General features: G+C 37.6%; 1 protein-coding gene across 1 annotated transcript in view; it reads left to right on the top strand.

Moving 5' to 3' along the window:
* The first annotated feature begins 1940 nt into the window (after positions 1-1940).
* The window catches only part of LOC144656670 (intermembrane lipid transfer protein VPS13D-like), a 76200-nt gene continuing 59866 nt past the window's right edge, over positions 1941-18274 (top strand). Inside the window, exons 1-20 of the mRNA XM_078516913.1 lie at positions 1941-2246; positions 4964-5154; positions 6672-6749; positions 7200-7295; positions 7578-7694; positions 8613-8738; positions 9291-9341; positions 9777-10018; positions 10635-10803; positions 11013-11108; positions 11322-11535; positions 12105-12436; positions 12876-13036; positions 13450-13669; positions 13906-13995; positions 15095-15194; positions 15657-15789; positions 15905-16042; positions 16944-17034; positions 17926-18043. Of these exons, the coding sequence (XP_078373039.1) occupies positions 2156-2246; positions 4964-5154; positions 6672-6749; positions 7200-7295; positions 7578-7694; positions 8613-8738; positions 9291-9341; positions 9777-10018; positions 10635-10803; positions 11013-11108; positions 11322-11535; positions 12105-12436; positions 12876-13036; positions 13450-13669; positions 13906-13995; positions 15095-15194; positions 15657-15789; positions 15905-16042; positions 16944-17034; positions 17926-18043 (2854 nt within the window). The 5' untranslated portion in view covers positions 1941-2155. The remainder of the gene's footprint in view (positions 2247-4963; positions 5155-6671; positions 6750-7199; positions 7296-7577; positions 7695-8612; positions 8739-9290; positions 9342-9776; positions 10019-10634; positions 10804-11012; positions 11109-11321; positions 11536-12104; positions 12437-12875; positions 13037-13449; positions 13670-13905; positions 13996-15094; positions 15195-15656; positions 15790-15904; positions 16043-16943; positions 17035-17925; positions 18044-18274) is intronic.

The following is an 18274-nucleotide window of genomic DNA, read 5'->3' on the forward strand; positions in this document are numbered from 1 at the left end:
GCGCATGCTCAGAAATCCGTCGTCCCGCCCTCCCCCATCCCCCCTTAAAATGGGGGGAAACCAAACCATATTCCACAGAACCTTTGGACATGCACGCGTACAGATGATAAATTCAATTATTTAGTATTTGTAGATTTAGTACCTATTCTTTTAATTATGACTTTAGACAAAGGTTACAATTTTTCTTGCAGATTGCGCACTTTGGTTGCATAGTTGAATTTTTTATTTTAGCGAGCTATTTTTACCCTGGAGTGCACATTACATGTAAGAAATGCTACACTTCTCTGTCGTTTTTGATTGGTTTGTTTTGAGCATGCACATACAAGTTATCCTGAACTCTCTCCTCTCGCTCCTGGGTTTTACCCCTTTATAGGGCGCAAAAGGGATAGTGTAGGGACTGGACTATCCAAAATCGTGTTTTTATTTCTGCAAGTTATTATCACAAATACTGTTGAGATCATCACTAAAGTTTCATTTGTTCACTTGTCTTGTAAAGAATTAGAATTTTTTAGTAGCTTTAACTAAAGCTATCAAGTTTTTATCTCTTACCTACCACTACCCAGACTGACAACAACTTGCTATCACTTCTTTTGAATATTTCCATTTGTGCCCATGCTCCATAGCTGTTCCGCTGAGTAACTTAATCAGTTACACGGAAATTGCTCGCCACTTGATGGACACTCGTTCAGTGGAGTGGTTTTGTTTCAGAGTTTTCAGCGATTTAACTATTCTATGCCGGACTTAAAGAATATCACAGAGCGTAAAATATGTACCGGTATGTTTAGTCATTTACTAACACTCTACCCATTCCCATTTTTTGCTTCTGAATCCCAGTCCCAGTGACCCAAATCCCATTTTCCCAGTGAAACAATAGGCAAATCCCAGTCAAAATGAGCAAATCCCAGTTCCCATTTTACCCCTTCAGGACCCTCTCTGAAGCCCGCCAAAGAGACGGCCGAATCTGATTGACAACTCAACCGGTCTTATTATCATGCTTATTCTGTCAAAGACAACAATTATTTTTTTTCGACTTCCCAGTAAACATAAGGATCGCATCGTTCATGGTTTATGCTTTTCATGGGTCAACGATTCCTTTAATAATCAGGTATATACGGAAAGGGATCAGGAGGGAAAAGATCTGCCGTGGCGTCACGCAGATTTCAAATGAAGAACTACAAGTTCCCGAAGTCGATTCCTTTCGTGAAAAACGGAAAGATTCCTTACATATCTGACTGACAGTTGAAAAGATCAGAGCGTGGTTTTCAACTCTTTCTCCGGGGGGGGGGGGGAGCACTCCCTATAATGGCCTATACGGCAAGGCTCCGCCTGAAAGGGGTACCTTTTTACGCTTCAGGTATACAAAAGGGTACAAATTTCTGTCAAAATGGTATATAAAAGGGTAAGGGGTTGGACCTCGGGGCGGAGCCTCCCCGGATCAGACCTTTTCAAGTAGCCCACCCGGCTCTTTCTACGAATATCGAATAATAAACAGAAAAGATGATCGATTATCTTGGTGCAGTTGTCTATGACGAAACTGGATCCAGACAGTGATAAACACCCGCGGGAGCTCTTGACATCCGTAACAGAAGCATATAGTTACATAAATTCTGATCCAAGATCCTCGATCCTCGTTTCTCGATCCTCGATCCTCGATCCTCGTTTTCGAGGACACCGCAAATGCTGCAGCCATCGAGCTTGCGCTTCCTGTGCTTTAATCACCGTTTATCACTCACTCACATGTGAAGAGTATTTTTAAAAATTCTCTTATTTCATCTTCTTTGTTTTCCGAAACACTTCTGTCGAAAGTCGGTTAAAATAGTGCAAACACAACAATAAACCTCCACTGTCAACAGATCAAAAACCCTTACTTCGTCCGCCATCTTGAATAGATACCCACAAGACTTTGCAAGCGCTCTTGTGAACCCGCGATATTTTGGTGTCAGGATTGAATCATCTGAAAAGATGAAGTAATTTTGAAAACGTCGAGAGTTTAATGCCGTTTTTTCTCGGCTACTCCTTACAGGATTTCACAAAACGATGGACATCTTAGCAGTGATATAGTATACCTTACAAATGAGTGGCAACAGCGTTGTTGTGCAACGTGTATTTCGAAGAACATCACGGGTTAAATATTCATTAAGGGACTTGTAAAGTCATGTTAGAGAGTTTGGCAGCATGGGTTTTAAGGACGTATGTTGGGGAATACGTCGAAAACCTAAACACAGACCAACTTTCCATTGGTTATGGTAAGTCAGTAAAGCATAAATGCGGTAGCTTAAAATGTTAACCGCCGATTATAATTCTGTGCGTGATACTTGCGTTACACCATCGCTGTGTGTGTACACAATCTTTAATAGCTTCTCAATATGTACGTACACTGTATCGCGTATTAATTTTAGTGGGTAGTGTGTAAAGGAACTAATGTCATTTCTTTCGCCAACCCTATGACATTTTTTGAGGTTTTTTAAAAACCAAATGGCATCATTCGGTCAGATGTCAATTTATTTTGCACATCTAGCCGAGATCTGGCTGCGATGTACCGTAAAGCTTTCGTATCATGATCGCTTTTGGTTTTGTTTTGATTTTGCGGAAGTAGATAGAAAATAGCTGTGGTGTACGAAAATTCGATAAACACAAAAGCTCTATATTCTCTGTTGTGCTAACAAGGCATGCAAGAACGAGATAAGTTATTTTGTGAATGAATAATTTAATTTTGTCTATTGTATTGCATATTTATTTTTTCCCTAGGATCTTTTTAGTTGCCTAGAAAACTTAAGTTGGGTGTTGTTAATCATATTTCTAGTCAGTTTAGCTCTTTTCTAGAAGATTTATAAAAAATTAAATTTATATGCCACACCATTGTTGTTTTTATATTTATTCTGAGGAAAAACTTACCATGGCAAAGTGGCCATTTGCCAACCTCTTTGTGATTAATTATTAAATATGCTGGCTCAAAAATTAGTATTGTATAATGAAAAATAATATGAAAAGTTTGGCTAGCACCCTGCGAGCAGAGCCTCTTTTAACTTCCCTGCGGTTGAGATTTGGGAAGTATAAAGAGGCTCTGCATGAATTGTGTCATTTCTTTGAAGTCGCCGCAGCCCCAAAGTTTGGGCTTGTCAGCCTGGATTAAACCGGTTTTTGCTGTGCCTGCATTAATTTTTTTGAAATACTGATGGCAAAGATGGAGCCCACACTACGCTCTCAAAAGCACTTGAGCTGACGATTGCTCTCGCCATCTGGTACCGTTTGTGCGTGCATGCAGCTTGTGGATCCTTTAATATCTTGCTTTTTTGAAAACTAAGAAGAAATTTCACGGTTTAAATCACACATCTCTACCATAAAGTCACTAACACAACCTTAAGTGGTGCTTGACTTGTTTTATTGAAGGAACTCAGACGCTTTTTGAAGAAAAGAACTTGTAAAACAAACACTTTGTTCACACTGTCGTGTATGATCTGACACGCCATTTCGCTCGCGCATGCTAAGATTAAGCAATCCTTGTGCGAGCTAAACACGCAAGCATCACATAAACCTTGCGCATGCTCAACAAAGATTTGACACGATTCTTGCAGAGCCCTTTCTTCTCAAGTACAGTGTATATCAGTGGAAAAATAAGGGCTCTGCTCGCAGGGTGGTTGGCTAGATGTACAGCCTGTAAATATTTTAATAAGCTTTATTTCAATGATAAAACATTAACCTCTTACTGACCCAGTGCAAGGGCCGTACTGGGGAATTTTGGCCTGATGTCATATAGTATGAACCGAGCACAGCTCGAGGTCTGTACAAAAATGATTGAGGGCAGGTATTGCCCAGTTCGGTTATAGCAAGCTAGGTTAGTAAGCTCGGGTCGGGTCCGGATCTTTGTATAAAACTTGCTTGGTGAATATTCATCTTTTTCGTTAATGTTACAAGCTTTGTGAAATGACAATCTTTTAGGTAGTTCATCTGCAAAGAATGAGAGTATTTACAATAACACTCAAATATAAGATACCACCTCTCATCTCATTTCTTGTGAGATGCGTCTGGTTTCTCTTGAGACAAGTCTTGTTTCTCTCAAGGGTCACTGAAGCATTAAGTTTAGTATGGAATATATTACTCGCAAGAAGCACCAGGTGCATCATGTCAAAAATTTCTGCTCTGTAAATTACTCCCAACTCAAAAGGATGGAAGGTTCCAATAGAAAGTTCCATTGTCTGAAAATATGTATTGATCGTTTGAAAGATTTATTTAATAATGTATCAATAATTAGCTTCCAGAAACATTGTTTGGTTCACTTCATGTTTTGTGAGAGCAGAAACAATAGGGAGAAAGCAAATTGTGAAATCTAACAGTACTGCTGTACATGTGCTGTAATATCTCATTTTCAAGGTCTTTTTTTGTCTCAACCATACTTTTTGACCAATGAGCGCATGAGAATTCTGTCATGTGGTTATTGTGTTATAAAATATACTTTTAAAACCTGTTTCACTGTTCACAGTTGTCATTAAGGGCATTCAATTTTTAGAAACAAAAGAGGAGTATTAGCAGCCGAATTATGTCAAGTTGTTAAAATTGTCAGTTTAAGCCTTTTTGAGCTTAGTGCAAACTTTACTTTACAAGAAGAATTTGTAACATTTAAGTTAGTTTTAAATTCTGGCTTTCTGCTGTGCTTAACTGTCAAGTCAATCCCAGAATCTGAAATTTTTGTCTGAAGTAAATTACAATCTTTTGTAACTGAGTACTTATCCTTGTTATACTGTAAGAGGCTGGATCATTTTGATCAGCACACAAAGTCACGACCTCTGGTTGGTTCCAATTTGAAAGTCCACAATTTTCCGACTCAAATCTGATTGGCTGACAGTTAAGAATGACTACTGCCAAAAGGCCAGAGGTCAGAGGTCACGATTCTTTGTATTGATAGTTGCTAATCCCCTGGGGACAAGAATGTTAAACACTCTTTAACTTTTGTCTGTCATCCTAGGCACTGTCGATCTTCATAACCTACCTTTAAAGAAGACAGCTTTGAAAGGACTTGAGTTGCCATTAGAAGTAAAATCAGGATTTATCGGCCACCTACAGCTGTCGATACCCTTACGACGACCAAAGTCTGAGCCATGGATTGTACATATTAACAAGCTATATCTGGTTGCCGGACCTCTTCAACATTCAGAAGTAAATAATAATTTAATACATGGCACTCATACAATGTAGCATATTAAATTGTTATCTGCAATGACGTCTGTGTAATAGCTGACTGTATTAATTATAATAATTACAGGTTTAACAACAGTTACTATTTACTGTCTGGCAGTTGTTGCACCTGCAATAATTCTGTTTATTATATGACTAGCTCTGTGAGCGGTCAAGATGAAGCGAATCTCGTGCTCTGATTGGCTACCCAAGCGGTCAAGATGGGGCCATCTTGACCGCTCGGGATTGCCCACTGTGTTTCCGCAAGTAAAAAAAACTTTTTTCCGGCACTACTTGAAAAAGCTTTTCGTCGTAAATTTTTGCTATGAAACTATTTCCCAAAACAACACAAAGATTTTCTATCCGTTTCTAGCGAAAGAAAGTCCGATAACAAAGAAATAGGTCTTGACCTCATGCTTGTGCAATAACCCATATATATGTTGTAAGTCAAATTGATTTTCATGTTATTGGTTGCCAACCTAAGTTAATTTGTTTAAACCTAAAGATAACATTCTTATAATGACATTTTGAAATCATCACAAATAAATCCCAATAAAATAATTCAAATTGTCTTAAGGTGATTTCCTAGTATTGCATTGCGCATCCTTACTGCGCAGAATTTTACGCGTAATTAGCGCGCGTACATTAACAAAATGGTGCTTTTTTCTATGCGGCTTGGCTCGCGCGAGAGAGCGAAATCATCGTTTTCTCGTAAAAGAGTTCGGTGACCTGTCATTTTTTTCTCTTAGTTCAAAAGTAGCGATCAAATTCTTTCTATAAAATGAAATGTAGATCAATTTCTATGGCAGAATAATACATTATCACCGAAAACGTGCACTTTCAGCAGTACTCGCAAAGAAAATATAAGGAATTATATGGTAAATACAAGGTCTTCCTGCTCCTAAACGAATATGGTGACCCCCTTTTTTATTTCAAAATTTAACTTCCCTTAAGGTAAACAACCAACTGGCAAAGTTTGGTTGGAAATCTATGAGCAGTTCAATTTCTAGGGAATTACCTTAAGTGGATAATTATAAGTGTTTCCAACCCTGATCTTCTCAATTGAAACAAAAAATCTAATAGATGCTAATTAAGACTGGGTATCGAAACCTCCTTCGTGGTTATGATTTTTCTTTGTTTGAAATTTGATAAGTTCAACCCTCCAAGTTAAGACCATTTTAATAGCCATGGTGACTAAAATTTTGGAGCTGGCTACGCAATTGAAACCGATGTCGCCAGCCAGGTGACTAAAATTGAGAAGAAGGATTAAAGACGTGAGCTTTAGTGACTAAAATTTTTCACTGGCGACCAAACTTGAGCAGTCGGTGACCAAATGGCCACTAAGGAAAAAAAATAAACTTGGAGGGCTGTAGTTATTATTGAGTTTGAGAAGCTTAGATATAAAGATGACAATGCAGCTTCTGCAAAGAACTAATTTGTCAAACCAACCTGACAAGTTAAAGTAAATTAACAATAAGATTAAATATTTTTTCCTTTAGTACAATGAAGAAGAAGAAAAAGATCGGGAAAGGGCACGCAAAAGGAAGCGCCTGGATATGCTGGAGGCTCAGTGGCTTGTGAGTAGAAAAATGCAAAATTTTCGGTTACAGATTGTCTAATTTGTGCTTTGCATTGGCACTCTAAATGGGAGTTCTTGTCTGTAGTGTGACTACCCACTATTTAACACAAGGGCTGATAACTCCTTCTGAATCTCAGTCCTCACAAAAAAATATGAATCATGACCTGTCATGGAAAAACCTGAAATGTTTGTCACAATATCCTGTCACAATACTTGCAATATTATATAAAAATTAGCATGAATGGCAATGCTAGTGAGCATTGCATGCCAAGGTCTTATAAAAAAAAATTAATAATAAAAAAAAACACATGTATGTCATACATGTACATGTACACCACTCCAGACCTTTACTTTTAAATTTTGACTAGCTAATGACTAGGCTTTTATTATTTTTCCTTTCATTTTTTAACACTAAATTTAACTATGCCAATAATCTTTGTGTTAACAGGCAGCTAGAAATGAAAATACTGGAGGCTTTTGGTCTGGTTCTTGGTGGCCGTCCCTGTATTCCTCTTTCTCTACAACAATTGTTGAAAACTTGCAGGTACATGTAATTAACCTGTATATAGCTGTTGTGAGATTTTTTGTGTGTTATTGGATAAGGATAATAACCTCTTCTTTCTGCCACTTGCAGAGATGCCAACCCAAACTGTTCCAAATCAAGGAGATTGCCAATTTAATGTACATTGTGTCAACTTCAAATTAAAATGGCAGACCAGAAAAAAGCTTTACTGATTCAACCATAAAAATGCTTCCGATATGCTTCCAAATTTCCAGGATGTGCACATATTTAGCCTTACTTACATTCCTTTTCCCTCCCTTCTAGCTTGTTATTAGTGATGTTCATTTTCGCTATGAAGATGCAACAACCAAAGAATCGTTACCTTTTGCATTTGGCATTACCATAGCAAAACTCTCAGCTCAGTCTACCAATGAAAACTGGGTAAGTGTTGATAATGAAAAGCTGTAGGTAGGGTAACTTTTACATTGTACAAAGAACAGAACTCTTGATGGACTACTGTCTCCAGGTAGGTACATGTAAAGTCTGCTCAAGTCTTCATATGATCCTAATGGCCCATCTGGCCGGAGCTAATATCCCAGTTTCCAAAGCATGAACCAACTAGAAGTATTTCTGCTCCCCCCTGGATGGGATGCTAGGGTAACCCCCCTCCCCCACCATTCAATTTGCCGGTAGCCATTCATACACCTGGGTAGAGAGAGGCATTATGAGAGTAAAGTGTCTTTCCTAGGAACACAATGCTTGAACCTGGACCGCTTGATCCAGAGTCTAGCACGCTTACCATTAGGCCACCAGTGCTGATCCTAACTAGAAGTGTAGCAATACTCCTAGGTACTAGAAATTGAAGTTAAGCATTAGCCTGGTAAGCCATCTAAGCTCGTAGACAGACTTTGATCCTCACTCACATGTACATATAAGTGGATAATAATGTGGGAGGCATGGAGCCCTGATGGTTACTGCACTAGACTTTGGATTGAAGGGTTTGGGTTCAAGCCCTGTGTGAGTTGTGTCTCTCGGACAAAGTGACTCTCTCTGCCCAATTGTATATTAAACACATGTAGATACAGTCAAATTGCATGTAAATGTTTGGGGGTAATCCTAGCATCACATCCAGGGGGTAGTAGAAATAATCCTACAAATACTTAAGATAAGTATTTGTAAGTAGCCCAGGTTTTTGTTTGCAATAAAAAAAAAAAAAAAAAAAACAAAAAAAAAAAAAAAAAAAAGGGGGGGAAGGGGGGGGGGGGGGAGGGGGGGGAGAAAAAAAAAAAACTAACACAGACTTTAACTGAAGTGAATACTAATACATGTATCTACATGACATGTACATTTTGGTTGCAGAATCCAGAAGAGATTATTCAGAATGAACGAACAATCAAATACAAGTTAATCGAGCTGCAAAACATGGCCATGTACTGGGACACTGATGTGACTCTTGTAGGTGACTTACCATCCAGAGATCTTGAGGTGAGTACTGGTGGATTTAAGGGGAACCACCAAGAAACTGCTTGCAGCTGTTGATTGCTCCTAAGGCATAAAATAAATATTGTAAGCTTGAACAAATGCAAATTTGCGTGGATTAATTCATTTCCTTACAGTGTGGCTACTGTTACCGGGGTCACCCAGACAAAGTTAACCAATCACAAAGCAGAACAGTAACATTTTTTATTTCAGCCAATGAAATGTCATGTACCGAACGTTACCCCAGTGACAGTAGCCACACTGTAAAATATGGAAATGATACTTTACTTCCACGGTGCATTTTTCTTCCTAGGACATTAATGGGTACCTGCAAAATTGTTTTTGCAACCTGACAAACTGCTGGTTGGGGGTGGGGGAGGGGCACTAGCATCCCATCCCACTGAGGAAGTATCAATCCACTGCTAGTCACTTCATGCTATTGAGTTACACTGTGAGTAATTAAAACCTGGTTTACCAACCTTCTACTTGTAGCTCATAGGCTCATGAAGACCTTTTTGTATTTGTCGGTGAGGATAATATTACTTTTTGTACTTTTAGAGTGCACTTCAACGAATGATCAACAGAAACCAGGGAAAAGCTGGCTTTAGTGTGAGTACATGTACTTTCAATAACCAACTTTGAAATTTTTTGCAGTAGTAAGCTTAGATCCCCTGCACAAATTTATTTTTTGCGAGGCAACTTACAACTTGCCATCGTGATTTGTGGTTTGTGGGGTTGTTTAATTTGATGTTTTTGTTGCTGTTAATGTACATTCTCAATGTTGACTTCCATAATTCCATTCTTTTTTGGCAACTGTGCTTCTTAGGTTAGATGTACATGGACATGTATATTTAACTTTTTTATTTTTTAATTTTTTTTTTTATTGCAAAACACACACAGAACGTTCTTACAAGGTGACATGTTCACTACTAATTACTTACTACACAAGACTTTACTATATTTTTGTATATTTAACTTGCTAATTGCTTTTAATGTGAAACAGTAAGAATTACCCAACAGTCATATTTGGTTTTTGTTCTATAGAAGCACCAGTACATCTTGGAGCCCACAAGTGCACAGGCTAAGATGAAGCGGAATGCCAGTGCTTTGCCTTTGAGGTCTCGCCAAATGCCACGATTTGTTGTGGACGTTCATGTGGAAAAGATTCCGTTGTCGCTGGAGGAAACACAGTACAAGATGTTAATTGCTCTGATGGATGGGTTTGAAAGACATTTCAGACAACGTCATTACCTTAAATGGAGGCCAAAAAGCCCAATCAAGAACAAGTAAGGGTTCTGTAGTGTACGTAAAATTAGAGGCCCTACCAAACAATCATTGTATACTAATCTTGCACTTGCATTGTATACTTATTGTATACAGTATATAAGTTTACACTTGCATTGTATAATTAGGTGCATAATGTACCATCTACAGTTTGTTGAACATGCAGGGCACATGATTGCTCAATTTGACTCTCAGACAATGCAAAGACATGTGGAAAACTGCAAAAATTATCTCAGAGAGAACCTCAAACCTACTTCAGAACTTTTAGATATCGCAATAAATATAAAATAATTCCATTTTTTTAAGTAGCTGCTACAGCTGATTGACCCAAGAGGGGAAAAATTTCTCATCGTGGATTTGATATCCTAGAGAGGGCTGTTCAGCTATAATCATGGTTGTGTCCACTGCTGCTGAACTACAGCAAGATAATCAAGTAAAAACTCATGCTATTGGCCTAGATCAATCCATTAAGCTTCCTGAGAATTCACCTATAGGCTCCACCTTTTGTCATGTGATCTCAAAGTAGCCAATGAGGGTTTGTGCTTTTAGGGAGCTACATGTATATAACATTGCTCAGTAACATGATTGTTTTCTTTGCTATTTTCTCACGGTTATTAGTGCAAGGGAATGGTGGCAGTTCTCAATAACGTGCATTCTTCAGTCAATTAAAGAGAGAAATATGCATCAAACTTGGAGTTTTGCAGTCAAGCGAGCTCATGACATTGTGAAATATGTCAATATATATTCACAACATCTTACATCTGCCACAGTGGAACCTTTACTCAAGGTATTTATCTGAACTGTTGTAGTGAGAATAATATAGAATTTAAAGTCAACTTTGTTGAATTTTTTTTTATTCTTTGGATGTTCTGACACAACCTTCAACAAATACATTCATTCAATTTGGACATTTTCCTTAAAAGTACATACATGTATAGATTGATTTTTTCCTTGAGAGATGCTATTCCTGAGATGTTATGTTTTATGTATTTCTAGGAGGTACAGGCACAAATTGAGGATGAGTTGACATTTGAGGAGCTGGTAGTTTTGAGATCAATTGCACAAGCAAGGGCAGAGAATGACTTGAGTCAGGTACCTTTTTATTAATTTATGTTTTACTGAATTAAGTTTTTTTGGATTGACTAGACAAGCTATGAATATTAGGCACGTCCCCTATTTTGTACAAGAAGCCTGTCAATTGTGTCAGTACTGTTATTTTGTTGTGGGTCCATTCAAACAATAGATATTTTAGCAAGTTTTGTATCATGTAATAATTTTGATGCTTGGCGAACATTTGTTTGGCAGATGCAGACAGGTAATGAAGAGGAATCTCAGTTGCTACAGAAAGAGGAACCAGGGAAAGCAACCTCTGGCGCAGGAGGAGGGTCTGGGAGTTGGCAAGGCTGGTTAACAGGATGGTACAGTTGGTCTGGATCAGACACTACTGATGGGACAGCTGGCACAACAAAAGGAAATGATGCAAATCCACTGTTTATGGGGGAACCTCCTACTACAAAGGGTAAGTTGATAATATCATTACCACTTTGTAAAAAAAAAAAAAACGCTTGTTGCTTTTGTGATACTTAGGTCTGTTTCTGAAGTTCTATTTTTATGCGGTGCACAGTGTTGTTTATGGTGGCTACATGCTTATCATTATTGCGAAATTGAATATTCAATACTATTGAATTTAAAAGGAACTATTTTGCACAAATAATTTCCAAAACGCCTATTAGGTGTTTTGGAAATTATTTGTGCAAAATAGTTCCTTTTAAATTTCTTTGCATTTGCATCACACTTTTCTTCATCTGTATTGGTGTATTTTAATGCAAAAATGGCCAATTTATTGAACTTGGAACTAAACTTTTTTGTTTTATATTTAGTTATCTAAAATCTATACAAAACTGTGCTGCTTATTTGTATTCTTACTATTCCTACAGCACTATGGTTGTCTACACATATTTTCCAGTTTCTACTGCTATGTCGCATGTAGTATTTTCAGACATGGCCTCATATATTCTTTAGTAAAGACGTTTGAGAATGGCTCTCATTGAAATGGCTTATTCAATCTTCAAAACCATTGTTTTACAGAGGAAGAGGAATTTCTTGGTGAGCTTGCTGATAGTCATCTGAATGAATCAATCTTCAATAGAGACCAAGTCTTTGCACACTTGAACTTCAGACTGGAAGCTGGCTCCTTTAAACTGGTCAACACCAAGCACTCGAACACCATGTCACAAACAACAACTGCATTGCCAGTTGTTGAAGTGGAATTTTCAGATTTGAGATGGGATTCTGAGATGCGGCCTCGCTCAAGCACTTGGGAGTTTAGTATGAGTCTGGGAGCTTTGTTTGTTCGAGATAAACTGACCACAGGAACATTGTTTCCTGCCCTGGTTTGTCCTCAAGGTCGAGAGTCACAAGTGAGTGATTTATTTTCTAAATTCTTATTGAGAATCGGGTTACATGTATCTTGCGTAGTGATAGATTCTGAGATGAAGACTGGAACTATTAGACTTGTCGTGGAGAGATGGTAATTTTTTGTTATCTTGGTAAATAGTCAAGTTACTGGCTACCACGTTCCATTCTCATTTCTTATATCTTGATTGCTTATGTTTAATGTATCATACGCAAGGCCTTGATGTAGATCATTTCAGCTTATTGTGTTCCAGCCCTTCTGGTCAAGGCACGTTCAGTCAGTCCATCCTCTTGATGCCCTGTGACACATAAGACAAGGCACTTAAGTCTAGCTTGTTTCTTTAAAACATGTAGTACAGACATAGAACAGGCAGACAAACATCACCTCCTCCATTTAATGGAAGAGCAGAGCCTAACATCATTGATTTTCTTCTCGCACAAAAGGTCTCCCAAACCAAGAAACAGGGAACATTAGCAAAAGGTACAGTTGGAGCAATGGTAATGTCTGCTGCAAGTTTAGGACTTAATATTTTACAAGATATGAGTGAACCAGTGTTTGAAATGAAGTTTGAATCACTGCCACCCGCAAGCAAAGTTGGATACAGGTTAGTTTTAGTAACACTTTAACTGTTAAATTGGAATTGTATCCTTGGATCACATATTTCTTCATAATTATAGTGAGTGAATAAGTAATTGAGGCTCGACTTAGAACACATCATTTGTCCAGATTCAAGTCCATGATTTTACAAAATTATTTTTCTTCTCTTTTAGAAATTAAAAGAAAGGTTACAAATGAAAATTCTCCCACACGGAGGGGCTTGGGCCTGGGGCAAGGCAGTAAAGGATAAAACGATGTTGCTTGCAGAATGTGTGCAATGTCTCCATTGATAAATCTCATCCTTGTGTCTTCCACTTGCTGGCTTTAATGTTTGTGTTTTTTAAAAAAATCAACATTCTATTTTAATATAAAAAACGTAATAACTGATATTTAAATTCATCTTAAACTTGTGTTATCTAGACTGTCAGTAACCACACAACCTCTGGATGTAGTGTACAACCCTCTGGTGCTGGATCACATCTCAGAGTTTTTTTCCCGTGCATCCATGGAAGGTACTCAAGCCCTTCATATTGAGAGGCAGCTCCGTGAAGTGGCACGAGTCAGATATGAAGAACTCAAAAACCAGACAAGGGCTGAACTTGTGCAGACACTTGATGCCATGATGGAGGGATCAGAAGTGGTAATTATAACTTAATTTCTGAAAAGCAACACAAGCTTTAGTTCAATTTGATTCTCCACATTTTATACAGAAACTGCAAAGTTTTCTTGTTAATTTTATTCAAATGGATTTTTTTGCCACGGCAATGTTTCTCAGTGTAGGACTATTTCTGTCTGGACAGAAAAGGATATTTTCAATATTCCTACCTATAACCATTCATTTGAGCCAAATTATGACAAATAATGATTTTGTCATAGGGCCAGTCAAAGAGATGGGATATTCAACTGGACATTTCTGCACCAAGATTTCTTGTTCCAGAGAGTTTTCAGGACAGGAAGGCTTCAGTGGTAAGTTAAACTTCTGTCTGCAGTAAAACTGACTGATTGTGTCAATATTCTGGTAAATTAATGACAGCTACAGTAAGTGAAAGTGTCTTTAATAATAATAATAATAATAATAATAATAATGAATAATAATAATAATAATAATAATAATAATAATAATAAAATATTTATATAGCGCCAGTATCCTGAAAGTTCAAAAGCGCTTTACTGTTGTAACGTGTAAAAACAGTATTAAAAAAATAAATAAATATAAAAATAGTTAAAAGGTTACAAAAAATGCTTAAAATCTTAGACTAATAAAAAATGTTGCTAAAAAGTTATAAAAATGCTTTTTTAAAAAGGAAAGTTTTAAGTTTATGTTTAAAAAGGGACACTGAGGAACTGTTCTTAATGTCAGAAGGAAGAGTATTCCAGAGTGTAGGAGCTGCCACGGAGAAAGATCTTGCGCCATACGTTTTCAAATTGAAATGCGGAATAGAAAGAAGGTCTTTTGAAGATGAGCGTAGCTGACGAGGTGGAGTGTAAGGAGTAAGGAGGTCACGAACGTATGAAGGTGCCAGATCGTTTAGAGCCTTGTACGTGATGAGTAGAATTTTAAAGATGATGTGATAGTTAACAGGAAGCCAGTGGAGATTTAACAAAATAGGTGTGATGTGTTCGTGTTTTCTTGAGAGGGTGATGAGATGAGCGGCGGCATTCTGGACGTCTTTAGTCTCCAAATACATCAACAAGACGGCTGATATGTTTATAAATCCTTATGAACTGATCTAGTGTGATTGATTTGATCACTGTTGTACAGGTATCATGGACAAATTCTGGAACAAACATATTTTGGCTGTCCTATCAGATGCAGACCCTAATATAAATACTTTTCTTCTTCTCCCTTGTTAACAATTTCCTGTAAAGCAACGTACCATCTGTTTGGTTGGCAACCTGTTGAATCCTTTAAAAGACAACTTGAATTAGAAAGCTCATCACAAGTTGTGAACTAAAACAGTTTATCTGCGAATTTTAAAAGATTGATCTTATTTCCATATCTGCTCAAAACAGAATAAAGTTAGATAATTATTCTGAAGTGCGATTTGTTGTTTTTATTTCGTAGGTTTTGATAGACTTCGGGCATTTAAGTTTTGCTAACACCCAAGCCCTAAACAGAAAGAAGACCATTTCAGAAGGTCAGGACCCCAAAACAGAAATGGAAGGTAAAGACATGGTGGTCCTATTTAGTAACTCTAAATAAGAACAATGCTTACCTGTTTCTTTAAGTGTGGTGCGCTGGTATGACTGTGGGGCATTCTATAACCCTAAAGGAAGGACTGAATGGAATTGCTCCCACATAGTTCAACTACATTAAAGCTAACCACAGTCACCATTCCCCATAGTTTTCTTCCCTCTTCCCCACCACATTCACAGCTGTCCTAAAGGGTAGTAACTTGTTACAACTAAGTATCCTTGATGGGGTCTTCATGTACAGTATCACCAAGTGTCAACAGGTGTACAGATCAAGATAACAGGTACCTCAAAACGTAATGGTAGACCAGTTGACAGTGAACAGTGGAATTTTAATAATTAGATGTCTCTGCAAAAGAATTCTCAAAGTTACCAGCTATGACCTCTAGGTGGTTGCAAGTTAGTGTTGAACTCCTTCTTTGCTTACTATACAGATGACTCTTTTGTGACCCCACCCAGCACCCCACCTGCAGAAGAGGAGGAGGAGTTTATGTCAATCACGGATTCAACGAATGCACTTGTTAATGAAATAAGCAGCGAGTCCCTGATTGACATGATGTATGAGAGGTGGGGAATCTGTCTTCAGTGTTTGTGGTTTGATGTCAGTTTTCTTACTGAAACTGTTTTTTTTGCTTTACGTGATTGGTACTAAAAGTGTGTGTGTTTTTCCTTTGTTTCTAAGGTACACTCTAGATTTGTCAGACATACAAATGGTGGTTTGTAATGTGAAGGATAACTGGTCAGAAGTTGCCAGCAAACCATTCATGACAAGTGATGTTCACGTGGTGGATAAATTCACAATAGCCATCCAGATGGAAAGGTAAGGAATTTTCTTTGATTTATTCAAAAGGTAGAATATGTATTAAGAAACTGCTAGGGATAATGCACAGGAAACAGCATCTACTCCTTGATGCAATTTTTTTCACTGGCAATGCAAATGGCAATTTGCATAATGTTGCTTTATGTAATGTTTAATAAACAAGCAGGAGTCTTTTATCAAGTTTAAAACACGAGGCACAGCCGAGTGTTTTAGACTTGATAAAGCATGAAAATTGGACATGAAATTTAGCCGTGTCTTTATCAGATATAAAGACACTCATTAAACATTAATTTTCTTTGTCTTTTCTTAATGAATTATTAATGAGTTTTTGAAGTACAATGTAAATAGTGATAGATATGCCTGGCACTGCACATGCAATCTGCCAAGGCCTAGCTTACAGTCAAGAGGAGGAGTCTCCAGATAGCTTTGACTCCCTCGATCTGTGTTAGTGATAACTTTTTCTCTGTAAGATTAGTCTTGGCAACCACAGAAGCAAATGTCCAGCAATGAACTGTACAACTCTATCACCTGTGTTTGAAGTTAGGTGACTCCAAAACCTCTGTTAAGAAGTGTTATGTGTTACTTGCGTGTACGTGTGTGTACATACTAAGGTTATAATGTCCCTGCAAGAACTGTAATGTAAAATAGCTATATTGTAAGTAATGTATGGTATACAGTTTGTTGTAAGATACTTTCGAATGTTTGTGTTATAATAATAAATTTACAGAAGAAGCACAATCTAATTAATTGAAGAAAGGGTTTTCGATCTTTGCAAAGAGTATCAGTTCAAAATTTTCTATCATTCTATTTACAGTTTTTAAGATCGACACTAGCTCTTTGTCATAATGTATAGTTGTGTTAATTGTCTTTTTATAAGACAAAGTAAATGTTCTTTTTGCAGGAGATTGCTATTCACAGCTGATCCCCAGTATCCTGCAGTGACTCTTTTTGCTAAGCTGCCCAGCCTGGTACTGCATATCAACGAACACAAGGTACATGGACCTAACTGGTTATCTTAATTCTAGGTGTATTTGCTATCCGAAGTTTAAGTAGCCACTCCAAGTACTATTTACTCAGGCTCGGGATGTACTAGAATACCATATTTTCTGCAATTTAGCTCGAAAGTTGTCCAAAATTCACTTCAACATTTTTGGCTGGTCAATGTCTGAAGTTCTGAAGGCTTCTGATCATGCATGATTACAGCCTGACCCCTTTAAGTTTTATACATACACCAAAGGGGTTGAGGTGGCTGTCCATATTATAGATAGATATTATGTAAACTCTAGTCCCTCTGGGACCAAGTGATTACTGCCCATAGTAAAAGAGACGTCTGCTTTATGAGATGTTCAACTGTACCGGTAAGGATTCCAGAGGACAATCTGAAGACGTGCCAACTATTTTTCAAAACATTTCAAGCTCAGGTCATTTACTGGTCCGCATAGTGCAGTTAGTGTTATGTGAATGAAGCCTATAGCGTTCTTGCAACTGTCATGTGCTGGAAATGTCATAGGAGTCAGAAACATGTTTAAAAACCTTATGACAACTGTAGCATCAGATCATGCTATATGATAAAATTGTATGCATTTTTCCACTTAGCAAGCAGCACCCCCACAAAAGTTGCATGTTACAAAGTCCAAATCTGGCATATGGTTCTTTTTTTTGTATTTTATTGAAATTTGGCATATTCTTATCATCAAACGTAAATGCATCATTTCTCATTGGCTTCAGATTGATTTGTCAAGAAATGTACTTACCTGTTCCCTGACTAAGACAGGGAATGCTTCAGATTCTCTTGTTGTCCAACTAAGACGTTGGCTTCCTTTTGGCCAAAAACAGATGCCTTGACTGCTACTTATACTCAGTATCTTGTATTTCTTGTTTAGCTTCAAGCCTTGACAAAGTGTGTTAAACAATTGAATAAGCCAAAAGCTTCCAATCCCACTCCACAAATGCAACAAGAAAGGATTGTCGCCAGTTCTACCCCACTGCCCCAAAGAGAAAGTAAGTTATATGTCATAAATGCATAAGTTTGGAGCAAAACCAAGTGAGTAAATGTTCATTTGTTTCCTTAACAACCATTTCCTTAATCTCCATTGGCTATACTTATATCTGCCTTCTTAAAGTACTTCTTCCAATAATATCAAACCACAGCAATCGAGGAGTCGTGGTTATGCAATTGGCTGGAAAATAACTTGCAATAAACTCTCCTTTGTTGTCTAATTTTTTGTCCCA

The sequence above is a fragment of the Oculina patagonica genome, chromosome 6 (assembly GCF_052425735.1).
Source record: "Oculina patagonica isolate OP01 chromosome 6, crgOcupat, whole genome shotgun sequence".
Lineage (NCBI taxonomy): Eukaryota > Metazoa > Cnidaria > Anthozoa > Scleractinia > Oculinidae > Oculina > Oculina patagonica.